Raw genomic sequence first — 17,916 nt, 5'->3', positions numbered from 1 at the left:
TTATTTCTTCTTCAGAAATAATAGGGTTCCTATCATGGATTTCCTTTTAGTAACACATGTTAAATGCATATATGTTTCACGCTTATGTTCCATACTCTATACTCCATCTAATACAATGCTAGACATATAATAAGCTCTTAATTATCTGATTAATATACAAGGTAACCAAAGGTTTGCATCTAAAATGTGTAGATTTAAAAAATAAACCTAATAATCATATGTGAATTGATATAATAACTAGAGAACTATTTCATTTTGAGGAAGGGTATCATTCTGTAAATGAAGAACTGTATATAATCCATCTTTAAAGTCTATTAAAGGAGACAGCTCTTGTCTGCAGCAGAACAATTCCCTTGATCAGTGATGCTGTGAAACAAAACTAATACCTCCTTTTTAAACTAAAAATAATGGGGGTTGCCTGGGTGGCTCAGTTGGTTAAGTGTCCGACTTCGGCTCAGGTCATGATCTCATGGTTCATGGGTTTGAGCCCCACATGGGGCTCTGTGCTGACAGCCAGCTCAGAGCCTGGAGCCTGTTTCAGATTCTGTGTCTCCCTCTCTCTCTGACTCTCCCCTGCTCAGGTTGTCTCTCTCTCTCTCTCAGAAATAAATTTAAAAAACCATTAAAAAAACCCTAAAAACAATGGACAGGACTTTATGTTAAGTAATTATGTTTCAGAAAACTATAATCTAGGCATTAATAAATTGTGTTAACAAGGAATTTACTATTTGCAAATTATTTCTTTGTACCACATAGTAAAAAGGATCGGCATTTTAATTAGAGCAAATAAGATGCCATGATCAAATAATGGACACATACAAATTCTACATAGTGTTTGATCACAGAAGTTGAAGATACCAAAAATCTTTACAAATTAAATTTAATAAACACAATGGCTATATTCAAACTAATAAAGTAGTTAGTGTACAGATCCTGTTTTCAGAAAACCAAGTGCCATTTTTTTTTTTTTTTAAATCAAAGACCAATAAGCAAATCATTTTCTGCTAAGGTCGATAAGGGCACACTGTATTTCATATGGTTGTTGGAAAAATGCATTATTCGTTTACTATGGCTTGGATCACTCTCAAAGCGTCTCACTTTTGTCACAGGAAGGGACTTTTTGTATCAAGCTACTTCACAATCTTGGGAAAAGTGTTGTGATGATGACTAGTGGAAAGTGTTTACATGAAAATAAGTGAAAGCCTTTCCAAGCCAAACCCATTTTATATAGATGTGCAAGTCAAACAGAAATAAATCATTTTGAGGAACAATGATGAGGTGGAAAGATGAACAGAATCTGTTTTCACTTTCACGTAAATGGTGTATCCTTAGAACTGCCTGGTGTATACAGTCTGGGCTAGGGGCCAGCTTTTCTTAGACTAAGGCTGGCTAAATTCTGTAAAGTGATCCACACCATATAAGAACTCACAAAACGAACCAGCTCTGGCACACAGAATACTAAACTGAATTTGGTGTTTTAACTTTGAGGTTTTAACTTAAATTCTGAAGTTTTAATTTAAAGTCTGACCTTTGCTTTAAACATGGTTGAGATACTCTGGATCACTTGGAAAAGGGCCAAATCAAAGCACTTCTTCCCAAGTTTATTTTGCACACGTGTGTGTGTTGAAGGCTGATGTAGCCACCACATCATGATAGTTACCTCATCAACTAACAGAAGTGATCTGGCCAAGGCAGCTGGCCAGGCGGGTGCACCCTCTTTTAACTGACTGCCCTTCCCTTTGCAAGGTCTGGTAGATAGCTGCAGGCTGGGCTGATGAGAATAACTAACACAGTGGAGAAAGACCACTTTTCTGTCACGGGTATGTGCAGCCATGTGAGACAGTCCTGGGTGGCACCCTGATTACGAATGCAAGTTTGGCCGCAGCCTTTTCCTGTCAGTTCTCGCCCGTTTGCCATTCCTTCTGACCAGCCGGGTTCTTGAAAACTGGTTCTTTTGTTGGCTCCTCCGTCCTCCCCATCATCCTTTTTTTTCTCCATAAACTCCCCTGCTATCATGGTCCAATTCTCTTATGCGGAGAATTCCCAAACATGTTACTGCCTTCTTTCTGACCAAGTCTTTCATCACATTTGTGCCACATGGCCTGTGCTCCATCACACTTGTGTTCTTGTACACTTCCCCCCCTCTGACAGATGTTATTCAGACTTTAAACATTGTTTCTACTTGTAAATGTAGGTAGTATTTTAAAGGAATGCACGGCCCTCTTTTCCTTCCTGGCATACTCTCACTTATCTTTAACCACCTCATTTGGGAAGCCTATCCTGACTACTGCTCAACCGGAACCCTGCCCTAGCCAGGAAGTTAGCTGTGCTGTCCAAAGTTTCTACCACACCCATTAAAACATTTTCTAAACTATCAACATATCTCTTTTCTTCAGGCTGCAGCCTCATGTGTCTTATCTCTCTATCTCCTGGGTCAATAAATATCTCAGAAATAAATGTAAATGACTTTCTAGTCTTTGTGTCTTGTACTTTCAACTCCATTTCTGGTTCCTAGGTTGACAATACAAAAACTGGGATACCTTTGAATGTGAAAGGAAGCACTTTTAATAATTGTGCTGGGCAGAAATGGTTCCATGCAAACCAGAATCTACATTCAGGTCACCCTTTCTGTTCAACAGTGTGCCAAACTTAAACCATCACTTTCCCCAGAGGACATCTCTTCTTCCAGAAATAATATTCTTGTTAATAACACTACCATCCTTTGAGTAACTCGGGGGTCAAATGCTGGAATTATATCTAACTTTCATTTATCTCTCATATTCAGTTATTTAGGACTACCGATTCAAGAGAAGATTACTGAAAAGAAGATGATAAGACCAGAACAACAGGGACCCAAACTGGATTTTGTTCTTTTGTTTAAATTTCCACAGCAGGCATCCTAGTTCAAACTCTCAGTGATTACCTAAGCCTCCCAACTGGCTGCCTTACCTCCGGCCTCTACCTATTCCAGTTCATCCAACAAACTGCCCCAAAATATAGGCCTAATCAGATCATTTGTGCACTCAGAAGCTATAGAATTCTGTCAAAAAGAATCACCGCAATCTACAAAATACTCAAATGATTATGTGAACAAACTTTAATTGTACTTGTCAAACTCAACCAATATTATCTGGCTTGTAGTTTTTAATATTCCCTTTGTCTAAGAAGGTATCTCGATCTTTACTTCTTATAATCAAACCCACTTAAAAAAATCTATCTATATCTAGATAGATAAGAAAAACAAAAAAGATCTCTAAAAGAAAAACAAAAAAATAAATAACTGTGATGCTATTATCACGCTGCAAATAACGAGGAATTCCTTAATATCAAGTATCGAGTCAGTATTAAAGTTTTACCACTGTCTCAAATTCTTTTTGAGTTGGACTGTATGAAGTTCTAAACAAGGCTCATACACTGCATTTAGTTGACATATCTCTTAAATCTCTTTTAACTTATAGGCTTCCCCATCCTCCTTTCCTCTTTTCCCACAAACCCTGCAATTTACTTTTTTGTGCACCCTAGAAAATTCTCCACATTCTGAAGTTCACTGTTGTATCCCCACAACATCATTTAGATATGTCCCTAGTTTTTTACACATCCTGCAAGTTGGCAGTTGGATCTAGAATCCCAACGAGGTTCAGGATTGAGTTTTTGTCACTGAATAGGCCATACATGGAATGACACACTTTCAGGGTCATCTCAAATGATACATCTTTCATGAGGCTCAAATTGCCTTTCCTGCCCATCTTCCCAGATAAACGAAAAGAAACAAAAATCCTGCCCAGTCTTTCTCTGTTCTTGAACTGCTAATGACTACAACCACCAGGAAGCAGCTTATTATCTATACCTCGCCTACCACCAATCGGACTAGAAATTCCTCTAACCCCAAGGACAGTCTTATCAGAGCTCAAAACCACTGAAGTCCCTGGCATAGTTCCTTAAATAGAACAAACTTGCTTTAGATACTAGTTACATTGAATTCTGGTTTTCTTCTACCTTCTTGGGGGAAATGATTAAATACACAGGAGCTTGTGGTTCAAGCCACATCTTTATTTGTCCTTCAGAAATGGCATAAATTGGTTGAAAATAATATTTCAGGAAAAAGGCACTACTGCTATCATCATTTTATTTATATCTCATGGTGAATATTCAATCTATTTCAGATTCTCTTCCTAATCCTAGGTGATGAACATGAAAGGTAGCACAATATAATTCTAAATCAAGATTGCCCCCCCCCTTTTTTTTTTAGAAGGGAAAGAATAAAATTTAAAAACAGTGGTTCAAGAAGTTAGGCACAGGGTTTCAATGAGGAGAATAAAGGGGCTACTTTGTACAACTCTCAATGTTAATCCTGTGGCCTAATAATTGATATTCTTCATTTAAGAGAAAAGTTCTATCAGTCTACTGAACCTAATTATAGAGATTACAAAGCATCACCACACACAATCAACCATAATCTAAGTGTTTCTAATAGGTGCCAGTGAATATATTATTTTCAAGACATTATACAATTCTTACAAAAGAAAAACAATGGAAAAACAACCATTTAGGCTTTTCTACCAACTGCTTTCCCCTAAAAGATATAGTAAGAAGTATAGTTTTTAAACCCCATAATCTTATTCAATTAATGAAAAGTTACTCTTTAACACATAGGTCTGCTTTTATCAATCACCAACATGATTTTTTTTTAAATTTTTTATTTATTTCTAGGAGAGAGAGAGACAGCATGAGCAGGGGAGGATCAGAGAGAGAGGGAGACACAGACTCCGAAATAGGCTCCAGGCTCTGAGCTGGCAGTCAGCACAGAGCCCGAAGCGGGCTCGAACCCACGAATTGCGAGATCATGACCTAAGCGAAAGTCGGACGCTCAACCGACTGAGCCACCCAGGGGCCCCACCAACATCATTTTTAACAGTGTCTCCATTATGATGCTTAACAGGTTATGTTCCCAGCACCATGGTGAGTGATCTACCTGCATTATATCATTTAATTCTCACAATAAGTCTCACTGACAAATGAAAAAATAAAAAAACAAACAAAAAACGGAGGCACAGAGGGGTTAAACAATTTGCCTAAGGACAGGTTACAAATAAATGGCAGAGCTAGGATTGAACCCACAGCTCTCTGACTCAACTTCTTGGGTAGAGTGTGTTACTTTCCTAATGCTCTTATGGTTTTATAACTTTGATGTAAGAGGTCTATTATCAATTCATTCAACAAATAACTGAACATCTGGCATTGCGGTATGCAATGGGATAAAAATAAAATCTAAAACAGACAGACACATAAAATCACAAGAGCACTTGTAACCACTGAATATAATTAACACAAGCATAAATGTTACTTATAAATCAATCTGCACTCGGCTGCTGAAAAGATTTCTGGCAGATTTCTATAGTAAAAAAGACCATAAAATAGCTACTTTTGTATGACAGGTGCTCATTACTCTTGTTTCTCTATGTTCCCACAAAGACCCAGGGGTTCTGACAGTTTTTGAGCATCAGTAACAGTTTATACAGCAACAGTACTACATCTCTGAGAAGAATTAGAAATGCTCCAAGATGAGATTTTTAGACTAGGCAAACATTAACTGAGACTTACTACTACAACACTAGGGTGGGTAAAAATCATGCCTCATCAACACCAAAGGTCACCTGGGAAGAGTGCAGACCAGTAAGAGGGCTAGGAAAGTACTGGAAACTATGACTGTACTAAAAGGCAGGCTGACAACTGTGCTGTAATTGGTCCAGTGATCCTCAGAGCTTCCCTTAGTAATGGAATTCAGTCAGAGGTAACTCAGCCATGCAAGCTTCAGTATCCAGGATGAAGAAGAAAGGCCAGGATGCCCAGATTAAGGACCTCTAAGAGAATCTGGGTAATAATCTCTTGCTAATTCCCATCACTGACAAGTAGGTCAACAGCATGGTCATGCAGGGTGAAACTAAGTCTTCCTCATATAATCCAAAACCCAGGTTCTAGACTGAGATTCCTTAAAAGCCCAGCCAGAAGCATAGGCATCTATCTCTACACAGAGAAACTTCCACAGGCTGTTTTTGCTAATTCCAGACAGTTGCCCAGTGTTATTCCATTGCTACCAGCATGTTTAACCCACTGGGCTGAACTTCTATATTAACTTGTCCTGTGTACAAAAGGCAATATAAAAGAGACTCAATGGTGACAATCACAAATTTATCAGTAGGCCACCCAAGGCACTTTATTTTAAAAACACTTCTATAAATATTGACTTATTTACTATTATTATCAGTCTAAATAAGTAAATATCAAGAAACAAATGTAGCTCTCATTTAGAAGTGATTACAAGTGAAAGTTTATTACATGCACTGCTTATCTTAGCCCTACCTAAAATTTCTAGAAGAGGGCCCTAAGAACCTAGGGATGTTTACTGGAGGATAAGGAAGACCAGAAAATGAGGAAATTTACAACTGCTACCATATGACGATAGAGCAAACAGGTAATTATTTCAAGAACATTATTATTGTCTTTTTCTAATTTATGTTAAAAGTGGTAATGAGCTTCTATGAGCGATATCAAGGTAAACACAAAAAACCTACAGCTGCATTTCATATTCTACCACTTACTACTCTGCCCTTCATAACCTTGATTGATCTAAATTATTTTACAATAGAAATATTTTATTTGAAGCATTGGCATGAACACCAACATTTTAAATTTTAGTTCCTGCTACCTTAAAGACCCTATCTTAATCTTTTAACTAAACTTAAAACTTCACATAATACATACGATTTTGTGGTGAATCTGATGCCCTGATTTAAAGTGTTGTAAAAACATGTTGAAGTACCTTTTAATAGGGACACTTTAGCAAGAGGTTCATTTAGGTCTTGCTCATCCATTTGGGCGTCTGCAGGGGAAAAAGATAATTACAAACAGCAATCAGCTCTATCATTAAGCTATCATTATCAAAATAAACAAGTGAAATTTATACAGGTATTATATTTGGATAGGTGAAAGTAATTTTAACAACATATCCAAGATTCAAAGGATTATCTCCATAAATGGAAGGAGGCTGCTTTTTCCCCCAAACACAAACTTTGAAATATACACTCACATTAACCTGCATACCTACACTGCTCAGCCAGTAACAATAACATCTGTAGATTTGCAAATACTAGGTTACAACTCACCTGTAGTGTCGTCACTACTCTTTTCCTTGCTTGGACTCAGAGTATCCGACAAATCAGATTCCTTTGCTCTTGCCTGGTTTTCTACCAAGAAAAAAAATAAAAGTAGAATCTCATTACAACTGTATCAGTAAAACCACCTTAGGTTTTGAGTGCTCTAAATCTACTGATAGTGCAAAATACTTTTAAAATTAACTGAGGTCACTAAATCTCTTACTTCTTTACCACTCTACTCCAAAATGGAATGCTGGTTATTACATGTGGCTCATATTAAATTATATTGTGGATCATGTCTGCTGTGCAGAGGGCTGCGGCTTTTGTCAAGGCTGTCCACTGGCCAACTAGAAACAAAAATGAAGCAAGCTTTGCTAAAGTATTTAGAGAACTGCAACAAATATAGCAAAATTCCAGGACAATGTGGACATTGTTTGAAGATGATGAAAGGAAATGGCTCTCTTATATAAAAACACTAGTTAGGTTGCCTTAGCAATAGTTATACTAAGCTTTGGGATTATTTGCAAGTGGTGTGCTGCCTGATCCAATGAAGACATCCAGGCCCCGATTCCAATAAGTTGCTCTCAAAAATCCTAACTATAAGCCCAACAATTTTGTTAAAGATGGTCAGCAATTAATTACACTATAGATCCTTACCTATAATGGCACTTCTGCATGTTCTATGGCATGCATTATAATAGAATTTATAGAGATGGTCATTTCCCCATTCTCCACAAGGCCTCGGCCAAGCTTTATATTCCAGGACTTAGCTATAATTTGGTCCCTGCATTAATCCACACATGAGCTCTGTTTCAGTCAGGCTAGCTTCTTTACAGGGCTGAGACATGCAAGTTCACTATGATCTCCAACTCTGCTTGAGTTGATATTTTGCTAAACTCAATGACCATTCTACTTGGCCTATTCATTAAGATGCAGCTTAAGCCCCAACACCTCTAAGAAAGTCTTCATTTCTCCATCATGCTGCTCTTTTTTACTGCATCTTCTCTGTGTCCTACAATTTTGTAATTAATCATGTTCTATTTTATATCATTCTCTGTGTATATATGTATCTTATTTCTTTAGTTAGATTATAAATTCCCTGGGCATATGATTATTTTTTATAATGTTATATGATTGGCTATACTGTTTGTGGTAATACATACCAAATATCTAAATGTGCATATCTACTTCTAGTATTTTTCCTTAGGAAAAAAGACTCCATATAGTATTATAAGGATGTTTACTGCAGCAGTGTTCATCATTGAATGGAAAACATTCAAGATATATTCCTATTAAGTAAAACTAAAGGTTGCTAGAGAACAATATGCATAATACGACCGCATTTAGACAGAAAATAGCTATACATTTAGCTATGAATTTTCAGTTGTACATATTTATTGAAGTCTAGAAGGATCTACAACAGAGATACCTATGATCATATCTGAAGGTAGGGACATGGCAGATATTTACTTTCTAGCTTCATATTGTCATACATTGTTTGAAAAATTTATTTTTCAAATAAATAAAAAATTTATAATTTAATTTATAAATTTTTAACAAAAATTTTTTATAATCAACTAAATCAAGATATTTTCCATTTTTAAAGTAATCAGAAACATATCTAAAACTATTAATATTAAAATATATTTAATAAATATTAGAATATAAGTTATTATGTGTATTCCATTAAGAACATCCCTAGAATTTGTAGCTTAATTTGTGAAATAGGCAATAGATTGCAAGAAGCCTCTTGCTTCTTTTCTCACCACCATTTCTAGTCCAAGGCCAATTGCTGAGAGACACAGAGCTTAGATTAGAAGTGAAGTCACTTACAACAGAGGCCCATGGGAATCCAATCCATGACCTCTGGTGCATTCAGTGTGCTATAATCAGACATTTCTGAATATTCCCTGTTTTAATGACCAAGTTACAATCTCAAACAAGGCAGGCTAATACATCTAATCTATACACAGAACAGGAACCACTGTCATAGAATAGAAAAGTGACTCTCTTCTGATTTTAAAATTCTTGGCAACTTTGTGATCAAGATATTGAGGAAAACCACAAAGAACATATTTTCAAAAGTATTCTTTTGGCTTAGAAGGAACTTTATTTTATATTAAAGTATTAGCCAGGAAGGTAAAATTAAAGGTGGGACCAAATCTTCCATTAAGATCTTAGTAGAATATTAAGTTCCATGAGGGCAGAGATTTTGGTCTGTTTTGTTAAGTGCTATCTCCCCAGTGCAGAAAACGGTACACGGTGCATAGTAGGTACTCCAAAAAGAGGCTGTCTGAAGGCACAAATCTACTTTGAATAAGAAGACAAAGTTGTGAGCAAGTCAAATCATGGTCCATCACTGTTATGTCCTGATATTACATTATTATATGGAAGCAAACCAAATCTATTTACGAATCAAACACAGGACACAACAAAAGAGAAGTAGAGTATCTCCTTCTTTTTAAAACATCCATTCTTGGGGCACCTGGGTGGCTAAGTTGGTTAAGTGTCCAACTTCAGCTTAGGTCATGATCTCACAGTCTGTGAGTTCAAGCCCCGTGTAGGGCTCTGGGCTGACAGCTCAAGCCTGGAGCCTGCTTTGGATTCTGTGTCTCCCTTTCTCTCTGCTCTTCCCCTGCTCATGCTCTTTCTCTCCTTCAAATAAATAAATAAACAAATAAATATCTTAAAACATATTAAAAAAATAAAATACATTCCTTAGCTATGAAGCAGTACCCAACTTTCTAGTATTAAAAAGTCCTGGGGCACCTGAGAGTCTCAGTTGGTTGCCTCTTGGCTTCAGCTCAGGTCATGATATTATGTCTTTCTGTCCCTCCCTCACTCTCTCAAGATAAATAAACTTTAAAAAAGAAAGAAAAACCTCCTTACTGGTTGATTTTCTGTGCAGTACTTAATCATTAAGATACACACCAATAATATATAAAAGAAAATAGAAGAATAGCTACCAACATCATTATCAAAACTGTTTCCAAACTGGAAAGCCTACAAGGTGACTATTTTCACTGTATCTCTGAGAAGACATATGATGGATGGGTGAAACAAATATACTGGCCACAGACCACTTCCTACACCAACAGAACCATTAGTTGGAAACAAAGCAAGAAGGGAAATGAGAACTAAACATTTGTTGAATACCAGAACAATGTCCCTAGCTTTGTTAGCAATATTTCATTAAATTCCCACAGTTAAATACTGTCAATTCTATTCTACAAATGAGGAAACTGAAGTTTAATACGTTGCATATAGCTAGTTAGTGGCAGAACCTAGGGTTGAAGCCACCTGTTTCATCTACTAGTATTTTTCTACCTCCACCCTCAGGCCACAGTAAACATACAATGACTATACATTGAGTTAGGGTTTAAATAGAAAGCACATGTAACCTATGATTATATTTTGTATTAGATGAAATATCTGAAGGAAACACTAAGACTTGTAACTGCTGGTAATTAGCAATTTCTAACAATTGATATTTTCCTTTTTTTAACGTTTTTATTTGAGAGACAGACAGAAAGAGACAGATCACAAGCAGGTGAGGAGCACAGAGAGAGGAGACACCGAATCCGAAGCAGGCTCCAGACTGAGCTGTCAGCCCAGAGCCAGATGCAGGGCTTGACCCATGAATCGTGAGATCAAGACCTGAGCTGAAGTCAGACGCTTAACCGCTTAACTGACAAGCTATCCAGGTGCCCGACAACCAATATTTTCAATGAAGAAAAATCCTATAAAAAATGTCACTGATGAGAGCATTTTAAAATAAAACAATTTAGAGGGCACCTGGGTGGCTCAGTCGGTTAAGCATCCAACTTCGGCTCGGGTCATGATCTCACGGTTCGTGGTTTCGAGTCCCACGTTGGGCTCTGTGCTGACAGCCAGCTCAGAGCCTGGAGACTGTTTCAGATTCTTTGTCTCCCTCTCTCTCTGACCCTCCTCTGCTCACGCTGTCTTTCTCTCTCTCTCAGAAATAAATAAAAAAAAAAACATTAAAAAATTTTTAAATAAAACAATTTAGCCAAATCCAAAAGAAATATTTTATAGCCAGATATGAAACGTTTAATTTGTAACTTATTTTATCTAGTTTGTTACAAGAATTAGTGTTCCTCTGCACAGAGAAATGCTTGTAACATGTTGGCTGCTGACAAAAAAAAAATCTCTGGGTATGTAAAACTTGTATCTGTATTATTAATTTTAATGGATGTATTTTATTCACTTGTGTGGACTTACTTGCTATAATTAATAAATGTCCTTATTATTGGACACTTACGTTTTCCTCTTTTCGCTTTTAAAACATTGATATAAATACCCTTGCATATTTGTCCAATTTGTTCCTTAACATAATAACTCAGGAGTGGGATTGCTGGATCAAAATGCATGCTCTTTAAAGCCTTTAACACATATTTTATGGCCAGGTTTCAAAACCAAATTAGTAAGGTGGCACAATCTTTTTCAACAATTACATCGCATAATTTCAAGCAAATATATTCTAACTCAAAATGCATTAAATAGAAGCACTATAGCAAGATACTTTTCTTTAATTAAGAGCACTGAGCTTTGTTTCTCCCTAAGGCTCTCCTTCCACTTCAGAGTGCTGGCTCTTCAGCTCATTTGATTAGGTGCTTCGGTGGTGAAGTAAAAGCTATGTTGAAGTCTGTTCTCATCTCACTTTAATAAGATGAAATAAATTGCCACATGTACTAAAAATAGTCCATTGCTCTGAAACCCAATGCCTGTTTGCCAGAACAATATTAGTGATGCATATTCTATGCATTCTTTCCCCAAATATGGCATCTGCCGTGCACGAAATTCAGAATGGAAGCCACCGGATACTTGAAATAACATTCTTTTTTTAAATATTTTTAAAAGCTGAAATGAATCCAGTTGCTCTCATGAAACAAAATGTACTGAAATAGAGTATTTCAAACTTTTATCACTCATTGTTTTAACTGACCAAAAAGATTGTGACTCTAGTTATAAATTTTATACTGGTACCTTCTGATGAAAATCCTAAAATGATAATGAGCATATCATACCAAATTTATTTGACCAATTTCCCTAATGCATGAAAGTGACTTGACAATACTTTAAAACTCACTTTTCTTCTCTGACAACTGTAACAGAAGAGAATTAATAGAATAAACTATTTCAATTTATAAGACTCTCATCATAAAATACAAGGCGATGCTACATAACCACTTTTGCTTAAATCAAATTGAGTTGCCAGAAATTAACAAAATATTAAATTTCATAAGGAATGTTAAAGGTATAATAATTACAGAAAGAGAACTGCAAGCATTTTTCACCTGTTTTACATTTTGTTTAATTAAAAGATTTACATTGTGTTTAATTAAAATTTTATATCAAATGTAACAAATATCAAACACAAAACCTGAAAATAATGCTAGAAGAGAGACAGATCAGAACAAATCTTTTAATACCTAAAGAATCTATTTCAAATGTTTAAAAAACCCACACATATATGCCCATTTAAAAATTAAAAAGAAACTTTCCCATTAAGATATCCTTCTTACAACAGAACTCCAACTATTTTATATTTTATGATACCATTACTGGATTGTCATTTGGTGAGCTATAAGAAATAAGTTGATGGTTAAAATACTATGACCTTGGAAATGTACACCAACCTCCATTACCCAAAAGAATTGTTAAAACCCACAGAGAACTCACAGAAAACGAACCTTTTGAAAGCTTTGTTTCTTCTACCACTTTGGTTAGATGCCCCTCGACGATCAGCTTCTCTGCCAAAGAAAATAAACGTTACTATCCAAGCCCAAACTGAGTAGCCTTTCCCTGAGCGGGGCAGGGTAACACATTCCATGACCAAATTTAAAGATGATAATATTACTCCCATGACTAGGCTTATACAAAAACCTGAAGCTGGTAGGAGAACTAAGAAAACTCAAACTATAATTATAATAGTGCAGTCAGATTAATACGGAAATCTAGGGGCAGGGGGGCAATTTGTCTTTTATTTTCATTAGTTTTTACCTTAGCTAAAAAGCCTAGGCCTTTTTAAAAAGGACTCATAACAAATAAATCCTCTTTAAATCAAGGATATAAAGTTGAAATAAAGGAATTCTGAGAAAGTAATAGTTAAATAAAGAAGTAGTATGAATTATGTTATGTGAATAGTGTCCCCATTGATACAATTCAGCTTAGATGCATATAGGACATGCTTCAGTAAAACAAAGACGAGCCAATTATTTAAAGATTTTACTGTTTTGTTTTGTTTTATAGGTGATTCTCTGTAAATGTATGAAACGTAGCTTCTTCATAATTTATTTAAATTCAGATTTTCATATTCTCTGTTTCACTGAGAATGATATCTATTCTACACCCCCCATTATTGAATCCTGTATGTCAGCTGCTCTCCTTGAATTTACACATTTGCAGTATGTGAAGTCATTTCTCTATTCTTTCACTCTTCAAATCCAATGTGGCTTGGTCTCTACACCCACCATTCAACTGCTAAAACTGTTCCAAGGTTACTATAACCTCCAAAGCCCACAGCTCCTTTTAATAATTTTGCACAGGCTTCTTGCCATACATGGCAGTGTTTGCCCCTGCATCCTTAAAAAAAAATTTTTTTTTAAGTCAAAGTAACAGATTTGGATCCTACAAGATGTATAATGTAAGCTGTCCTACCCATCTTCTTTCCTCTTGTACTCCATTCTTGAAATTCACTTCCTAGAAGCAACATTTTTTTTTTTTTTTGAAGAAGGAACAACTTTTTGGGGGCCTTGATGGCTCAGTCCAGTCCACTGAGCATTGAATTCTTGATCTGGGCTTAGGTCACGATCCCTTGGTCGTGGGCTTGAGCCCCACGTTGGGCTCTGTGCTGAGTACAGGGCCTGCTTGAGAGTCTCCCATTCTCCCTTTCTCCCTCTCCCCAGCTCATGCTTCCCTGTCTCTCAAAGGGGAGAAAAAAAAAAAAAAAGGCAACAACTTAACTTAGATTCCTGAGTAACAATACAGAACAGTGTTCTACTTCACCATATACATGTAGCATGAGTGGAAAAAAAATACTTGTTGAATTAAGCCATTTAGATTACAGAAGTGTATTTATTGCCATATTATAATTTACTTTATGTTATGACTAACAGAGTATGAGGTCCTTTGTTTCTCTCTGCCAATTTTCAGAATCTTCTCTTTATCCCCGGTGTTCTTATATTTCATATACTCAGAACATGATCTCTTTTTTTTTGAGGTGAAATTCACATAACATAAAGTAATCATTTTATGATTATTCAGGGGCATATAGTACATTCACAAAGTTATGCAACCACTACCTCCATCTAGTTACAAAACATTTTCACTGCCCCAAAAGGAAACCTCATACTCGCTAAAAGTTTACTTCCCATCCTCCCTTCCCTGTCTCAGCCATCACTGAATTGCTTTCTGTCTCTATGAATTCCTATTCTGGATACTTCATTTAATACTATCATAAAGTATGTGAATTTCTGTGTCTGGCTTAGAGTGTGTGCTCTTTTAAAGTATACTGGAATAATGGGGTGCATGGGTGGCTCAGTTGGTTATGTGTCTGACTTTGGCTCAGGTCCATGATCTTGCAAGTCTGTGTTTGAGCCCCACATCAGGCTCTGTGCTTACAGCTCAGAGCCTAGAGGCTGGTTTGGATTTTGTGTCTCCCTCTCTCTCTGCCCCTCCCTTACTCACTGCCTCTCTCTCTCTCTCTTTCTCTCTCAAAAATGAATAAACATGAAAAGAGAAGAAAAGAAAAGAAAAGAAAAGAAAAGAAAAGAAAAGAAAAGAAAAGAAAAAAGAGAGGAGAGGAGGGGAGGGGAGGGGAGGGGAGGAGAGAAAAGAATATTGTGTTAGGGTGCATGGGTGGCTCAGTCGGTTAAGTGTCTGACTCTTGATAATCGGCTCAGGTCATGATCTCACCATTCATGAGATTGAGCCACATGTGCGCTGTCAGCACAGAGACTGCTTGGGATTCTTTCTCTCCTCTCTCTCTCAGACTCTCTCTCTCTCTCTCTCAATAAATATTAAAAAAAATCTAGTGTTGAGCATTCAGTGCATCCTTTCAGTTTAGCAGCTCATATCTTCAATTCCAGGGAATTACCATCTATTCTATTTCACTGACAAATTCTCTTTTTCATTCTTCTTCTCCCACTCTCTCCCTTACTCTACTCTAGAAATCTTGTTATTCAGATGTTAGATCTTCCCCCTTTTTTATTATATATTCTGGAATATTTCCTCTACTTTCTCTTCCAACACTAACTCAAAAAGATATATGCACCTCCATGTTCATTGCAGCATTATTTATAACAGCCAAGATATGGAAGCAACCTAAGCATCCACTGATGCATGAATGGATAAAGAAAATGTCAGGGCGCCTGTGTGGCTCAGTTGGTTAAGCATCCGACTTTGGCTCAGGTCATGATCTCACGGTTCGTGGGTTCGAGCCCTGCATCGGGCTCCGTGCTAACAGCGAGCTCAGAGCCTGGAGGCTGTTTCAGATTCTGTGCCTCCCTCTCTCTGACCCTCTCCTGCTCACGCTGTCTCTCTCTCTCCCTCTCTCTCTCTCAGAAATAAAGCATTGAAAAAAATTAAAAAAAAAAAAAAGAAAATGTGGTGTGTGTGTGTGTGTGTGCACAAATACACACAAAGGAATATTACTCAGCCATTAAAAAGTAATGAAATCTTGCCTTTTAGGATAACATGGATGGACCTTGAGGGTATTATACTAAGTAACATAAAGTCAGACAGAGAAAGATAAATACCATATGATCCCATTTACATGTGGAAATTAAAGAAAAACACAAGTTCACAGATAAGCGAACAGATTGGTTGTTGCAAGGCAGGAGGGATGGGGGTGAGAGGAATGGGTGAATGGGTTCAAAGGTTAAAAAAAAAAAAGCCTTAAGCATAATAATGCAGAGCACAAAAGCCATATGTGAAAGCACAGACAGATTTGCCTTCATAAAGATTAAAATTTTCTGTATGACCACTCACTAAAACACAGGTAATGGGCTGATGACAGACACGGAGAAGATATGTGAAAAATTAACAGATAAAAGGTTATTATTTATTATTATAATAAATAATAGGCTATTATTAAATAAATAATAACCTATTAAATATAATAAAAGGTTATTATTATTATTATGTATTATTCATACATTCTAATGGGGTGAAGAGGGAGAGATGATAAAGAAATAAACAAGTAGTATGTCAGATGGAGGCAATGTATAAAAATAAAGCATGGAAGAAAGAAAGGGAGTATGGGGATGGCAAGCAAAAATGTGAGGCACTTTGGAAATGAGTAAGAAAAGTCAAACACCACAATAGAAAAGGGGCAAAGAATAACAATATGTAATTCACAGGCCCAGAAAAACAAATGCCCAGCAAACATGTGGAATTCATGGTCTATCCACTGAAACAATACTATGGCATTATGCACTTATCAGTTCAGCAAACATTCAGTACCAGGAGGGGTGTGTAAAACAATAACCTTGTGTCTTTCTGGTGGGAGTGTAAATTGGTATCATTTTATTTTTAGAGGGCAGTTTTGACAGCACCTATGCAGATGCTGAAAGCATATGTCCTTTGATCCCACAGCCCCTATTTTATGTATTACTCTGGAAAACGACAATTGTACAGATTTTCAACAATGCAGCACTGTCTATATTTATAAAGGTGGTGGAAAATTTTTTACTTCTACCAAAAAAAAAGTGTTAATCTTCAAGATCTCTGTCAACAACAAATTCATTTTAAATAGCATGAACTACCTGCAGTATTTGCATAACTTCTAAATGTTGATGCCTAGTCTAACTCTCTCGTAGGACCCAGAACACGAATGATTGTCTAACTACTTCCCAAACATCTTCACCCAGTAATCCCATGAGAACGTAATCTCACCATGTCTAAACTAGAATTTATTTTCTCTTCCTTTCTCTTGGACGGATTTGGCATCTCACTCCTCATCTGTAGCCCATGCTTCACGTCTCTAATAAGCTATACTGATGTCTACCTTTCCCAACAGACTATGAACTCTTTGAGGAATACACTCATTACTTCAAATATTTACCATGTGCCAGGTACAAGACTAAGTACTCCTCATGGATTACCAAGGTAAATGTGATCAATATAGGAAATGAGAGTCTAGTGAAAACAGGAGGGTATCTCATCAGTAAATTAATTCCCAACACAATTCTGACATATAAAACAGGTTCCACAAATGCGGCCACATGAATATAGCAAAATAATAAAATAATATAAATGCAGACTTTGAAAGTCATTTCAATCTGTCTCTAGTATGTTGAAGATCTAGGTAGAACCTTGTTTAAAAAATCATAAACATACATTAAGAGTAATTTGTTGCTAAAAATGCTCACCCTTAGAACAAAATCTGAAGTCCCTACCATGACTTACAAAGTCTATATTATCTAGCCCAGGGGTCAGCCAACTAAAGCTCCACAGGGCCCAATGCAGTCTGCTGCCTGTTGGGTAAATAAGGTTTTAGAGGAACAAAGACAGGTGCATTCATGTACATACTGTCCTTAGCTGCTTTCCACTAAAATGGCAGAGTTTAGTAGTTGCAAAAGAGAATTTATAGCCTGCAAAGCCTAAAATATTTACTACCTGGCCCTTTACAAGAAAGAAAGGAAAGAAAGGAAGCAAGCAAGCAAGCAAGCAACCAAGCAAATATTTTCATTGTTCTAAAACCCCAAATTCAGACCAGTTCTAGTTTTCACACAGTTTC

The 17,916-nt window shown here is 36.6% G+C and overlaps 1 protein-coding gene across 31 annotated transcripts in view; it reads right to left on the bottom strand.

Moving 5' to 3' along the window:
• Window positions 1-17,916, bottom strand: part of LOC120238610 (sarcolemma associated protein) — a 154,233-nt gene that overhangs the window by 24,343 nt on the left and 111,974 nt on the right. For all 31 annotated transcript variants that reach the window (XM_039242409.1, XM_039242426.1, XM_039242416.1 and 28 more), the window contains 3 exons: window positions 12,869-12,928; window positions 7,164-7,244; window positions 6,821-6,880 (listed from right to left, as the gene is read on the bottom strand). In XM_039242409.1, the coding sequence (XP_039098340.1) occupies window positions 6,821-6,880; window positions 7,164-7,244; window positions 12,869-12,928 (201 nt within the window). The remainder of the gene's footprint in view (window positions 1-6,820; window positions 6,881-7,163; window positions 7,245-12,868; window positions 12,929-17,916) is intronic.

Source organism: Hyaena hyaena, unplaced genomic scaffold, assembly GCF_003009895.1.
Source record: "Hyaena hyaena isolate Hyena2069 unplaced genomic scaffold, ASM300989v1 scaffold_212, whole genome shotgun sequence".
Classification (NCBI taxonomy): Eukaryota; Metazoa; Chordata; class Mammalia; order Carnivora; family Hyaenidae; genus Hyaena; species Hyaena hyaena.
Note: the sequence above shows the minus strand (reverse complement) of the source record. Positions and strands in the feature narration are given on the sequence as shown.